The following is a 13,830-nucleotide window of genomic DNA, read 5'->3' as shown; positions in this document are numbered from 1 at the left end:
GAGATAAGGGCGCGGAGGGAGATGATAAACAGAATTATTTCCCTTCCAATTTCAGTTTGGAAAACACTTTGTAGAATTCAAATGCTTTTTTAAAGAGGATAGCTTGAAGTTGAACATTACAGCCAATTGTACAACACATGATTTTTTAAATATTCAATCCTATCTGTGTGGTTTGTGGTACTTTCCTATTTAATGACTGAAATGAAAAAAAAACAAACAATGTTTCTTCTAACATTGAACCTTATGCTCTCATTAAATGCGGTGCGCTGTAAACTGCCTCCATTTATTTGTCTCTTTTACCAAGTCAAGAAATGAGGACATAAATTACATTTAGCAAGGTGAATTATAAGATAGCAACTAGATTATAGGTTGAGTGAACCCTATTAAACTTTGCTCCTTCCCATATTATATGAGGGCATTTAAAGCAAATAGTATCTGATTGGTCTGCAGGCCTGTAGGGGACCACATTTCCCATGGTGGATGTCACTGAATATATTTATCATTGGCCGTGCACGGCCGTGCACGGCCATGCTGGAACGCTGATAAGGACAATTGCTGCTGAAACAGCTTTATTTTTTTATGTTAAAGCCTTGTCAGGGCTTTCTAAGAGAGTTTTTCAATTCTTTGGCACTTTTCAATCTATTCACAATCAGTTTTGAGGCACAACTTTGGTTGAATACATTGATTATTGATAGAGGACATAGGTTCAAGCAGGTTCATAAGTTGACAACACTATTTTTAGACATCATATTAATTTAATTGATGCTTTCAGTTGAGTGCATATTAAACTGGATACATGCTTTATATTCCTGTAATGTAGCAATAGAGGCCCAGATGAAGGCCACAGTGGGCTGTAGTAGCTGCGCTCTAAATTTAGTCGCTCCCGTCTGCTTGTGAAGTAAATACCAATGACAACAGACAAACCGACACCCACCCACCCCCTCATTTAGTCTGGTAGGCCGCGGCCCCTCCGCACACCCTCCTGCAATCAGCCGCAGTCTCGGGAAGCTTGAGCACCCACGCGGGTTGTACCACCCAGCCTGACCCGCTTGCCTCTCACCTTTCGCACTTCCTACCCTGAGGAGACAGAAACAACTTGAGACTACCCCCCCGAGGGTCCTTCAGGACAGGTAAGCCATCACTGAGCCCTCTCCGCAGGTGTGCTGTCCTCTTCACGTCTGACACTTGCTGTTTAAATCAAACATGGCCTCATCAACCACCAACACTTGTTCTCATTTGATTTCCCTGTTCCTCACAAAGAATGCTTTTTTCAAATGGATATGATTTTATTTATGTTTGCTTGTTTGATTGATTGGAAAGTTTAAAGACGCATGAAATTGGTAAGTTTTCCCAATCAATCATGCTTGTGCTAAATATATTTTTAAATAAAACATATAACACATGATGTTAAGTTGATTCATGAATACTGGAAGCAAATTCTTTTATTTGTCAAATCAAGTCTGCTGATTTGTAAATCAAGATGTAATTTGCATGGTGAATGAACTTCAGTGATTGCTTAAAATGCTCCTTTGCGCCATCAAGAAACTTGATGAGAAGCATTTCAGACTGGAATGTAACACTTGCTTTCACTGTAAACTTTCCCACTGTCTCACGTGTCCCGTGACAGCACCATGTTCTTTACCTGAGTCCTTTCAGCCCACTTAATTTCAAACATATTGATTCCCGGACCCCTGACACAGCCGGTTGCCATGTCTGAAGAGCATGTGCTTGGTGTTTAACAGCCCAAGGTTATTTAAAGGGATGTGCTAACTTTGCCCTTTTCACTGTTCCAATAAATTCTATCTGCTCCAGTGGGTCTTTGTGCGTGGGATGGATGCTTGATGTCGGCTAATCAATGGCCAACATGCGGCTGTGCAGCCTTGCTGTTGTCTCTCGATGCACAGTTGAACAAGTTGTACTGATGTGCGTTGTCTCCCGTGCCTTTCTGCCTCACCCTCAAGTTCCCAGGGGCAGTTATGTCACAGTTCTCCACCATGACAACCAGGGAAAGGAAAATGCAGGCTGCAGCAATCTGCAGGGAGATTCAAGCCCAGGAAGGTAAAACTAGCAATTCCCCTTCACCTCTGTGTTCTCCTAATCCTGCTGACCTTTCCTCCATTCCCCTGTTTTCACTCCACCTTTCCCACACATCCCATTCTTTTCACCCTCCTGACTTCTGTTTCCATTATAATTTCCAGCTCAGGTTTTTTTTAGCGCTCTATCTTACAGGACATATTTAAATCCCGGGCATATTAAATTAACTGGACCACTTCACACTGCCATATACTGGACATCCGCAAGGCATGAGCCCACTGTTTTCGAGTGAAGCAGTCGCCAGTGATCCCCTTTGGGACCCCGACTATATATATAAGCAAATGAATACTTTTATGGACCAAAGTAACTAATCCCTTTGTAGTTGTCCTTTAAACACGCTATTTCAGGGAGCAGACAACTGTGCAGCGTTGTCATAGGGAGGGTCTGAAGGCTACTGACAGCTGACAGATATTCTGGCAAATTATGTGTCTCGAATTTGGATATAGACCCGTGACATCTCCATGATCAGCATGCAGTAGCTAGCATGCAAAGCAAACCACAACAACAAGCTGTGGGCATGAGCTGATTATAAGGGAAGACAATTTCTCATTTATCATACTGGCAGGAGTACCAAGTCAGCAATCCATGCAGAAAGTTGGCTTTTTTCCAGGGTTTTCCCCTTCTGAATTTAATTTTTATTCATCTATTCAACAAGGTTTGGTAGCTGCAGGTTTGGGGATTAGGGAGACAGAATTGATCTGCTCAGATATGTACACTGAATAAACGCTATATACTTTGTCTGCTATGATATCTCCATCGGTCCAGATATAGAGATGGATCTCGGGAAGAAGATGTGCGTGCCAAAGGAGATCATGCTGGAGGAGCTATCCCTCGCATCCAACCGGGGCTCCCGACTATTCAAAATGCGCCAGAGACGCTCCGAAAAATACACTTTTGAGAGCATCCAAAATCAAAACAACACCCAGCTCAATGTAAGAACTCGGGGCCAGGGATTGCATGTGGTTCACGTCACACAAACGCACTCAAGCACAGTCAACAATTCCCCCTCAGGATGTGGTTTTTGTCTTTAACTGTATCGTAAAGGTAATAATGAGACGTGAAGAGAATTTCCAACTATGCAATAACTATGAAGACAAGAGTCAAAGGTGGGTTAGTGCAAAATCATCTTGCAGTGAGAATTGCTTCCAATTGCACACCAGTTTTCTCCCAAAATTCAGAAACATTTCTATTAGGTAATCGTTGATTTTGATTAATTCATAGGCTGCCAGTCCAATGTGTACCCTGTTTTATGCCTGCTGTAAGCTGGCCAGTTTTCAGTCACCTTGATCCCATTTGTCTCCATTACAGTGGAATTGGTCTTCTCATCTGATTCTAAAAAAATGTTTTTTAAATAAACTATAAAATAAGCAAATAATATCCTGAAACAAATTATCTTGAATTGCCATGATGTAGCCAACTAATACAGGTTGATGGAGTGTTATTTAAGGAATTTCACACTGCCAGAGTGTGTTTTCCTCACACACAGTCATCCATCTTTTCCCTCTATCCCATGAAAAACACTTGCACAATACCCCACATCCTGACATAGTGTATGTGGGAAAGATTAAGCACTTAAGGTGTTTATTTGACTCGTGCTTCAGACATGGTGCGGCACAGAAAAGTAGAAGCGAAAGTCCTCCAGCTGGTCATGAATAGCTTTATTAATGTTCCTTTGTGTATGGATGGGCCGCGTGCCAAATCAGCATTTTCCAGGCACTACTTAATTAAGTCCAACCTGATCCAACAAAAAAACCCAAAAAAAACTACTTGTTAAAAAGCTCTCAGTGAAATCGAAAGAATGCAAACTTCCTAAATGTCTCTTTGGTTTAAGAAATATAATGAACAGCATTAGTTACATCCTCTGTGAATCAGTTATGTGGTGGCCTTGTGTACTTTTCAGTGCCCCAGTGAAGTCCATAGATAAAATAATTATTACGCTCCAGGGAAGCGTTCCTCTCATCTTTGAAGTGAGAAAGACTCACATATCTTGGTTTGTTTATTGCTCGGGGCAATGGAGGATTTAGTTTCAAGTTGTCAACATTTCCTGAGGAAGTCCTGGAGTAAATCATCATAAATATCTTTCAGAGGGATGAAAGCTGCCCGGCTGGGCTGCAGTACATTTCCTCCCTGCTCAGAGAGCAATCTGACCATGGGAAAAATGAACATGACAGGTTCTCTGTTTGCAAAGTAGAAATATGTAAAAACATGCCTAATTAACACGGAAAAGCATCCAGGTGTTGAAAAATCGGTTTGGTTTAGATACAAGTGATAACATGCTGGCTTTATAGATTTGAGTAAGCTGAATTTTACCATGTGTAAGCTGCTGGAGCCAATTTATTTCCCTGATCTCACTTATAATCCAAAAGACCTCTATCACAGCAGGAACTGAGCAGAAAATTGAGGTGATTTAGTAATCAGTGCAAACCTGAAAAATAATTTACATGGTTGGTTGGTGAAGCCTGAAGCGGAACTAAAATGGGAGTGGATATAGTTATTCATTGATAACAAGGTCACAATACTGGACAACCACGTTCTTAGAAACAAAAGCACAACTGCGAACATCATTGTCATATCAAGTGAGAAGCTAGAACTATGCAGAGAGCTTCAGTAGTTAATCAGTAATCAAACAAAACGGCTGAACTGTGAAGGGACCAGACAAAGGGAAAAGATAATATCCAAAGAAAAAGTCTGTTCAGCACTGTAGTGGTTTGTATTGTCAACCACAGTGATAATTATTTCCAGTTTGTACTTGGAGGGCTTTCGTTGTAGGGTCCAAGAACAATCCAGAAACATGCACTTGGAGTTAATTGGTGACTCTAAACAGTACACCTGAATTTGTGTGTGTGTGTGAATGAACCTCTCACTGCTTGGCCTGTGATGGATTGGCACCATGTCCATTGGCCATAGTCAGTTTAGAAGGCTGGAGCCCCCCATGACCCTAAGTGTGATCAAGTGATATATACAGGATGAATAGATGATTGTCATTCCAATTGAGAAGTTAACTATATGACTGCAGTTGGTTTCTACAGTTGATCAACAAAAGACAGAAGTTTAAAGAGATATGGAAATAGAAAATGTGACAACTACAATCCTTATGGGGGTCTTTTTGAGTGGTTTGTATGTTGTTTTTGTGCATGTCTGGATTTTCTTTAGGTACTGCATTTTCACAGTCCAAATAGATGCATGTTTGGTTGATTAGTGACCCCAAATTGTCCATTAAATGTGAATGTCCTGTAAGTGATTGTCTGTCTGTGTTTGCTCTGTGATGGACTGTCAACCTGTTCACAGTGTACAATGCTTTTGCCCAGTGTTGGCTGACTTTGGCTCCAAAATAAAGCCTTACAGAGGACAGAAAGCTGGTTGGACAACCGTGTCCTCTCACAGTCCAAAGACATACACTGAGGGTTATTTGTAGACTCTAAATGTCCCATAGTTATGATTGTCAGTGCCTTTGACACTATACCCTACAATGGACTTGCAAGTTATTCAGGGTGTACTCTACCTTTACCCAAAGTCACCTCGGATTGACTCAGGCCCCGATAATCCAAGGTTGGCTGAATGGATGGAACAAATCCATTTCCAGTACAGCCATGCAGAAGCTGCCTTTTGAGAACTTTCATTTAAGGTTTTAAAGCAGGGTGACTGGAATCCAACAAAACCTTTCATCAGAACAGATAAGAAACTGTGAAACTTTATTTTTTTTTGGAGCTTCTCTAAACCCCTTTGATCTTTCCTCCAGAGCACAGTAGATTCCCACATTGAAAATGGGAACGCCGTCGAGATCACTGAGGACAACTTGGGCGTCAGCAAACCATCTGAAGTACCATCTGACACCAGAGATACAAAGGTGGTGCCAGATCCAGACACTATCGCCCCGGGTAAGTAACATGGTGATACTGCACACTGGCTGCAACACATTTCAAAGCCTCAAAATAATGTAGCGGCAAAATTGTGTTACTAATGTTGGACAATTGATTTCTGCATGACTACTTCAGCAGATCAACATGCCAGAACTGCTTTTTCCTTTAACACTGTGTCTTGTATTTTTTTGGGTAGATATACTTATTAATGAGAATTGCCATAGTTTCTTGTTGAAGGTCTACGGGGATGTGCTGCTTACAAAGCAGTGGATGTTCTGTGTTTTGATAAGGACTGTTTCTTATTGTTTGTACTCACACAGGCCTTGATCTTTTACAAAAACATTTTGTTCTTGTCTGGTATCTGCCGGCCTCAAGCAGAATATGATTACACATTTTTATTCTCCCCTCTCTGCCTGTCTCATTCGTTTTCTTTCCATCTTCATCCCACTCCTTGTGTTGGCTCATTCACATTCTCCTCTTTCTTGCTCTCTTCTTTTTTCCCCCTGCCTTGCTTAAAATCAGCTTTGACCATCGTTTCACAAATTGTTGAGTTTTCCCCATGGGAAGTGTTTCCTGTTTGCCTCTCGTGCCACTGATAGCATCAGCTTTGCTCTCACATCCTCCCACATGTCTGAATTTTGCCCAGTTGACACAAAACCAATACTTATTTAAGGATGAGTGTGCCTACACTTGGATGGTGCTTTATTTCTGGAGCAGACACCACCCCACAGTGTCTGAATGAAGTCACTCCAGCAGTAGTAGAAATGAGGCCAAAGTGCATCAGGTATCAAATGGTACTAACTCTGAAAATAGCCCGGCCGTCCACCTTTGGGTGCATGTTCCATAGTCACATCCAGTGAACTCTTTCTAGAGAAGCAAAATGAATGTGAGTACAGTTGCTGTTCAACGTTTTCGAAGCTTTTTCAGCAACGCAAATAAATATATTAAATACATCTTCAGTTATGGGATCATGATTCAAAATGTGAGGACGAATTGAGGCACGCTTCATGCTCATTCTTGCTGTCCCTTCAGTGTATTTTGGGATCATTCTTTCATCTCTACAGCATGCTGGGTGTGTAACAGTCCTTTCTCATGAAAATATCAACTGAGCCAAAGCTCCAACCACAAGAACAATATTCCACGGCCACAGAAAATGTTTTACACAATGTTTTGTAATAGATTCCCCCAAAATCTGTAAACTTCCCCACAGGTCTGTTTGGTCTCTCCTGCTTCCTCCGCGGGGCAAAACATAAACTCAGGAAGGGGGATTGTTCATTGTGAGAGGTTAGGACGTGGCACGACGTCCCATGTTATGTAACGCCCGAGCTTGCAAGCCCCCCCTGAGTGAAGCGTTGGATTTGAAGGATAGTGCTTTGGATAGGCCGCTCCCATCAACACACACAAAGTATGCAGGGAGACATACATGCAAGCATGCACACACGCGCACACACACACACACATAAACACAAGGATGTTGCTGCTTGATTTGTTTTGCTGTGAAATTTAACGTGAGAAAAAGAGCACTAAAAGGGAAAAAAAACAAAAAAAAAAAACAGCTGAGAGTTGTGCTAACCCACACTCAGACTTGTTACATTTCTCAAATGCAGCTTTATACCAGTGCACATAAGTTATGGGTTTTGGACAGTTTTGTTGTTGTTTTGCCTTTTTAATTACACTATCCTTTTTTTCCACTGCCCCACTCAGCTGTTTATGTAGAAGCGCACCCTGCAAGTACTACTGAAAGTAAAATATTGCCTCAAATTCATTCAACAAAAAGGATGTGGAAATATAATAAAAACACACATATAATAAAACTGGCCAACGTGGTCTCATAGGAAGTAATCGGATTTGTTTTGACAGTTCGTTGATGTTTTAAGAAATGCAAAAATAAAAAAGTGTATGAATGAAACGTATATGTATCTTCTCTGTCTGCATTGTATAATTGACTCAGGGTATGGGGGTCCTTTGAAAGACATCCCTCCAGAGAAGTTCAACAGTACAGCTGTGCCAAAGTCCTACCACTCACCCTGGGAGCAGGCGATTATCAATGACCCGGCCTTGGCTGACACTCTTGTCACCCAGATGCCTCACTTGGAGCCCAGGGCAGACCTACCCGGCTACAAAAGTTTCAACAGGTAAAATCACAGGTGGAATTCAAATTATCAGTGAAAAAGTCTGACTTGTATTCGCAATAGCACTGATGTTTACATACAAAGTTATAATATTAAAAATATATACGCCACCACTTTCTAGTCTACCATCAGATTGGCTATGATTAAATAAAGAATATAGTTTGTGTGTTTTAAACTGAGGAGAACTTCAGCCATTGTGGTATCTTCCATAGTATGCACTTGCTGTTTCATCCTGTTTGACCGAAAACAGACTAGACACTAGAGTGACAGCCTATAGCATTGTTCTTGTTATGAGACTGGATAGGTTGTGGCTAGTTAAAGCTTGAAATAACTGGTTTTTGTGCGGATTTTTGTCCCTTTTTAATAGTGAAGTTAAGGAGGTAAAAATCACCTTTTGCTCTATTCTAAAAGGGCCATCATGCTGGATGCAGTATAAGTTGCACACCGTCATTGACATTGACAGTAAATTGTCACTGGCATGTTGACCTCATACAGGAAATCTAATGTCAGCTGCAATCAGCTAATTTAAGTTACTGGTCAGATCAATTAAAGCCATAGAAACTGCTCATAAATTCTAATATTCTTTCAAAATTATATAACTGACCAAGCCTTGTTTCCATTCCCATGCATGCAATTGCTGAAGTATCGTCCTTCACCTATCCAATGACACTGAGATTCTCATTATAAGCAGCTTCATCTTAGAATATGTCTGCTGGTCAAAGTCTCTGCTTGGCTTCAATTAGTCGCATCACTTCAAATGTCACCGCAGTCTCTCTCATTAGCACATGGCAGATACTGTTAACACCGTCACTCTGTCACCTCCAGGGTGGCCATCCCGTTTGGGGGTTTTGGAAATGCACCCAAACCTGCTCCCATCAAGGCCGTCCAGATAGAAAACCTCCCTGACCTCCCTGAGCTGCTGGGGGACGACGCGGTAAACCGGCCCTCCTTCAACAGAGCCGCTCTGGGGTGGGTGTCATCTGGTGGTCCTGTCTCCATCCCGTCCGTCCCCACTGAGCCTGCCTTTCCTGAGTCAGACGACCTTTGAACCCATCGTGAAGTCACACAGAGATGCTGCCTACTTAGTTGCTTCGCCCGAGGTTACAGTGGGTGGGGTGACATCAGAACGGAGTGAGGGTGAGAGAAAGCATCCTGTCGGGTGTTGCTGAATAGCATGTATGCAACCTTGGGTTTTTTTTGTTTTTTTCCAGCGATGTCAAATATTGCACTGCAGGGAAAGTCACAATAAAACACTTTGTACAGTAGGCAGACATTCTTGTATATTAATGTGCATAAGAGTACACACCGGTTTTTGCTCAATAAAGTGTTGTGGAAAGAAAAATGCTTCAAATTTAATTAAAGATGGTTCGCCACCACTCCAACAGTTAATAGAATCAACACACTATTCTCTTTTTGACACAAAGGTAAACATGTTTCACATGTCCACAACTAATAATTTTGCAACGAGTTGATATGAGCTGCACTGAAGGCTCACTTGAATGAATGATGCTGAGCCCCTGTGCTAGGGTCCTATGCAAACCCATCACTTACCGCATCGTGTGAGAGGCCAAAGATACATGTGAGTCACAGTAACCGCCTCAAGGTTACACTGCCTGACAAATCAAATCTGTTTCTGTGACATGAGCGACTTGACTGATGCGTCTCTCACCTTTTGGCTATGCCCAGGCGAAGGAGGGGGATTGATGGGCGAGCAGCCTGATGAGCTGTGCCCACTTCTTATCCATCTTTCTGTTTATTACGACAGTGCTTCGGAATTCATCTCAGAAGTAACAGGCTGAAGCAAACAGCCTGGTTGTAAATTACTTGCAGGTTGTACAAGGGAAGCATGATGAGTTAGCCATGCCTTATCAAAAAGAAGAAAGATAAAAGAAAACCCTTTTTGAATTGTGGGTATTTCTAATTAGATCATGATAGAAGATCTCTTTATTAAGAGTTCTTTATCACGAACAGATTTTTATGTTGCACATCATATCGTTGAGCTTAGAAAATGTTTTTGGTCAGTGGAAACTGCTTTTAATGATCTGTATTCTATGTGCTCACTTTTTTATTTTAATAATGTGGAGGGAAAAAAAATAAAATTGAGACATCAATGTGCCTCATTACCTTCTTTGACATATTTACACTTGTACCCTGGAGCATAAAAACCCACAGTTGAAACAATCCTGCTTTTCAGTGGATGGATAAATATTTCAAAGATTTCCCTTTATTATTTCTTTTATGCAACCAATTTTGATCCTCTTATTCCTCAATGGTAAAGTCAAAATGATGGAATTCCTCCACAAGAATATCCACTTATTTGACCTGTGAGAGCAAATAAAGCCATAATAGAATTATTTAATTGTGCTATCGATTGTTAGTGTTCTTCTTGTGGCACATACAGCTCTTATAGGATAGACTGATATGAGTTGGACTAGAAATACTAAGTAGGCCACTCAGGAGGACCAACAGTTGAAATGGACAGATCTTAATGATGACGGGTTGGTGATCTGACTACAGCTGTCAGTCGTTGTCACATGTTAGGTGACATTAAGCTGAATGAGCTTGGGCATCAGATAAGTAAGTGATACGTCTAGTTTGCAAGCCAGACTGTAAATACTGTCAGTGATGGTGTCTGAACTATTTTTAACTGTTATAAATACAGTTGCGCTATTTTCTAAGGATGGGCTGAGTTCGGAAGTAAAATACAGTTATCTTTTACTGAAGTATTTATTTTTCCGCTTTATCTACATTTGAACAAAATATATATATATTTTTTGTGTTCATGGCCTACATGTTTTACAAGTTTTCCATAGTCTTGCATTTGAAAACTTGCATTTTAAAGAAATACCTAATCATTAAGACTAAGATCAATCCATTCCTCCCTCACCTCTGGTTTTGTTCATCTTTCAAATCTGCAGCTTTAACTCAAATTCTTAAGAAAGCCAGCTCTTAACCCACCTACTTCAGTAACCATCAGATTTCTGATCTACCATTTATTTCATAGCTTGTGGAAAAAAATAGTAGTATTCCTACTTCACGCTCACCTCGCCGTCCTCATCACTGCACAGCAACTGTCCTTGTCAAAATTCAAAAACATCTTCCTAATTGCAGCTGACTCCAGACTTTTATCCATCCTTTTCCTCCTCCTCAATTTGAGTGCAGCTTTTGACACCATCTCTCACTCCATCCTCCTTGACAGATTGGCATCCACAGGTCTATTTACTACACCCTTGGTCTGGTTCGAATCATGGCATTCTGGTTGCACTGAGTTTATTCAATTCAACTCTTTCATGATGCAGCTGTCTCCCCTCTCCTCTGGTGTTCCTCAGGGCTTTGTCCTAGGCCCCATCCATTCCAATATATTTCTCCTCCCCCTTGGCCATATTTACCATAAATACAATGTACTGTTTCATTGCGATGCGGATGACATTCAGCTCTACCCTCCCTGGTCATCTTCAGTCTGGACTACTGTAATTGCCTTCTCTCTCACCTCCCTCTCAAATCCACCCGTAAACTTTTAACTAGTTCAAAATACTACCATTGAGATCATTGCCACGGCACACTTCATCCATCACATAACACCAGTTCTCTAAAAACTCCAGTTCAACATGTTCACTTCAAAATACTACTTTTCACATTCAAGGCCCTTCGCAACCTCATTCGTTCATACCGCACTGACTGCCAACACAACTGACGTAGCCACGGAAGGGGAAGGAGAAGGAGAAGGAGGAGAAGGAGAAGGAGAAGGAGAAGTAGAAGGAGAAACATTCCTTTGTGTAGCCATCGATGAATCTCTGTTACATAAGACATAGAAGAAGACCTGCCTCTTTATAGGGACTTGGATTCTAAATGTGGCTAGTTTTTATGCCAGATGAATTGCTGCCACAACTGTGATTTAAACCAGGGACTGCCATACACAAGACTGAACAAGATGCTCCACCACTTTACTGGGAATCCAGGACTTATTCATCGAGGACATAATAAGATTCAAATTATATAAACATAACTATGCAAAACACAAAAGACAAAGGGGTTTGACTACAAACAAAACGCTCCTATTAGCTGTGATATTTCTGACACAGAAGCCAAGCAGCCAGCTGCATGGCAAGTCAGACACATATTTGACAATGGACCACATTCACGGAAGCAAGAGATTCCCTATCCTTGGTTTTATGTATGAGAAATGTTTGAAGTTCTTGTTCAAAGGGTTGTTCATTTTTTGTACTAAAAGTACCCTCACCACTTGGAATGTATTACTTTGTTGTTTGTGTGTGTGTGTGTGTGTGTGTGTGTGTGTGTGTGTGTGTGTGTGTGCGTGTGTTTCCTTTTTGTAGACATAAATCCGTAGTTTTACTCAACCAAATTATTTGTTAGGACATCTTCAGATATATTTTTATGCTAGTGTGACATGTATATGACTTATGTGCTCAAACTTAAATCTCCTTTTATACTTTTATCTGAGTAATTAGATAGATTTATTATGAATGTAAATAGTTAAACATCCTTCCTGGTGGCGCACCGGGTTAATTCTGTGTGGGAAGCAAGTTGCAATGATTTGCTGTTGCAAACGCAGTGATTTCACAAACATCAGAACATCTGGTGAAAAACATCTGCAACACGGACACACTTAGATGAACATCAGTGATTGATAAGCTTTCTTATTACAATTCCTTCCTTCAGACGTTCACAAGAGCTTCTATTCAAGTTAAATTTGGACCACAGCCTGATAAACGGTCCAACTTTGGTCTGTTTATGTTTCACTGATGTTACGCATGTTGTCTGTGTTTCCAAACATGAATTAGGAAATGGCTCTCAGATTTCTTACGGCCATGTGACTAAGTCAGGCATCAGCATTCCTGGCCTCTGTCAAAGGGCCTGTGGAATGTGCAGCTCCTGCTGGTGCCACTCCCTGTTTCAGTCCTCCAGAATTCTTCAGCCTCTCCAGGAGAACGGCGTGTCCCTCACACCACCCGGAATACGACAGTGCCAGTAGCTTTGCCAAGTACCACAGTAAATATCGAGCAGTGTTTATCAAGAGCAGGCATGAACTCTCTTTGAACTTTGAATGTAGCCATTATCAAAATGCTGCGAGGGAAATATTATTGGCGGGGCCTGTAGTGTAGGTTGAGGGTCGGGGAACCAGACGATTCGATTATTAGTCTCTAACTGCAACCGGTTTCCCTTCAGGCGTGTTTTAGTTGGCATGGGTTGGCACAGTAGCTCCTGACAGTGAATTATAGACTAGATCATGGGGCTTGGTCATGAGCTTGCCCTGTGCAATGGAGTGACCCAATAACTGACGTGGCTTTTCCAAACATGCATGAAGTAACTGTTGTAGTATCCATGAGTGAAAGGCAAGAAATTCAAAGTCCTGTGGAAAGCAAGTGGAAGGAAAGTTTAGGTATAGTGTGTTGGAATACTATTGAACTCAAAAAGATACTAATCCTAAAACTAAACTGCAGGGAGAGCAAGAAATAAAGTGCACAAACACCTTATAGAAAGCAGAGTGACCTTGTATTATGGAACAACAGTAAAACTGGAACATGCAGTTTTTCATTGGGTTCACCAAGTGCAAAAGGTGAAAGATGTCACGTCACCAAAATGTTTTCTTTTTTATTCACTGGATATCACAACTCAATATGAGCATCTGGCTTTATGTGTCTTCATCAGCATTTAACAGTGGACTCTGCTGCTGTTGCATGGACCTTCATGCTTTAAAGCTGGGATCCCTCGGGTTTCCATCT

General features: G+C 41.3%; 1 protein-coding gene across 1 annotated transcript; it reads left to right on the top strand.

Annotated features, from left to right (window-relative positions):
- The first annotated feature begins 485 nt into the window (after positions 1–485).
- On the top strand, positions 486–10,201 carry myoz2a (myozenin 2a). Its single transcript, XM_080486623.1, has 6 exons — positions 486–1,130; positions 1,962–2,058; positions 2,860–3,026; positions 5,834–5,972; positions 7,906–8,089; positions 8,912–10,201. The coding sequence occupies exons 2-6, from the start codon at positions 1,977–1,979 to the stop codon at positions 9,132–9,134; spliced, it is 795 nt and encodes a 264-aa protein (XP_080342749.1). The 5' UTR covers positions 486–1,130; positions 1,962–1,976; the 3' UTR covers positions 9,135–10,201.
- Positions 10,202–13,830: the final 3,629 nt, after the last annotated feature.

Source organism: Lipophrys pholis (genome assembly GCF_963383615.2).
Source record: "Lipophrys pholis genome assembly, chromosome: 18".
Classification (NCBI taxonomy): domain Eukaryota; kingdom Metazoa; phylum Chordata; class Actinopteri; order Blenniiformes; family Blenniidae; genus Lipophrys; species Lipophrys pholis.
Note: the sequence above shows the minus strand (reverse complement) of the source record. Positions and strands in the feature narration are given on the sequence as shown.

Bases quoted from the DNA above. Each gene is read 5' to 3' on its own strand.
- myoz2a (XM_080486623.1), top strand. From the start codon at position 1,977: ATGTCACAGTTCTCCACCATGACAACCAGGGAAAGGAAAATGCAGGCT. The intron at 3,027-5,833 runs GTAAGAACTCGG...TCTTTCCTCCAG, and splicing joins AAAACAACACCCAGCTCAAT to AGCACAGTAGATTCCCACAT. The intron at 5,973-7,905 runs GTAAGTAACATG...TAATTGACTCAG, and splicing joins TCCAGACACTATCGCCCCGG to GGTATGGGGGTCCTTTGAAA.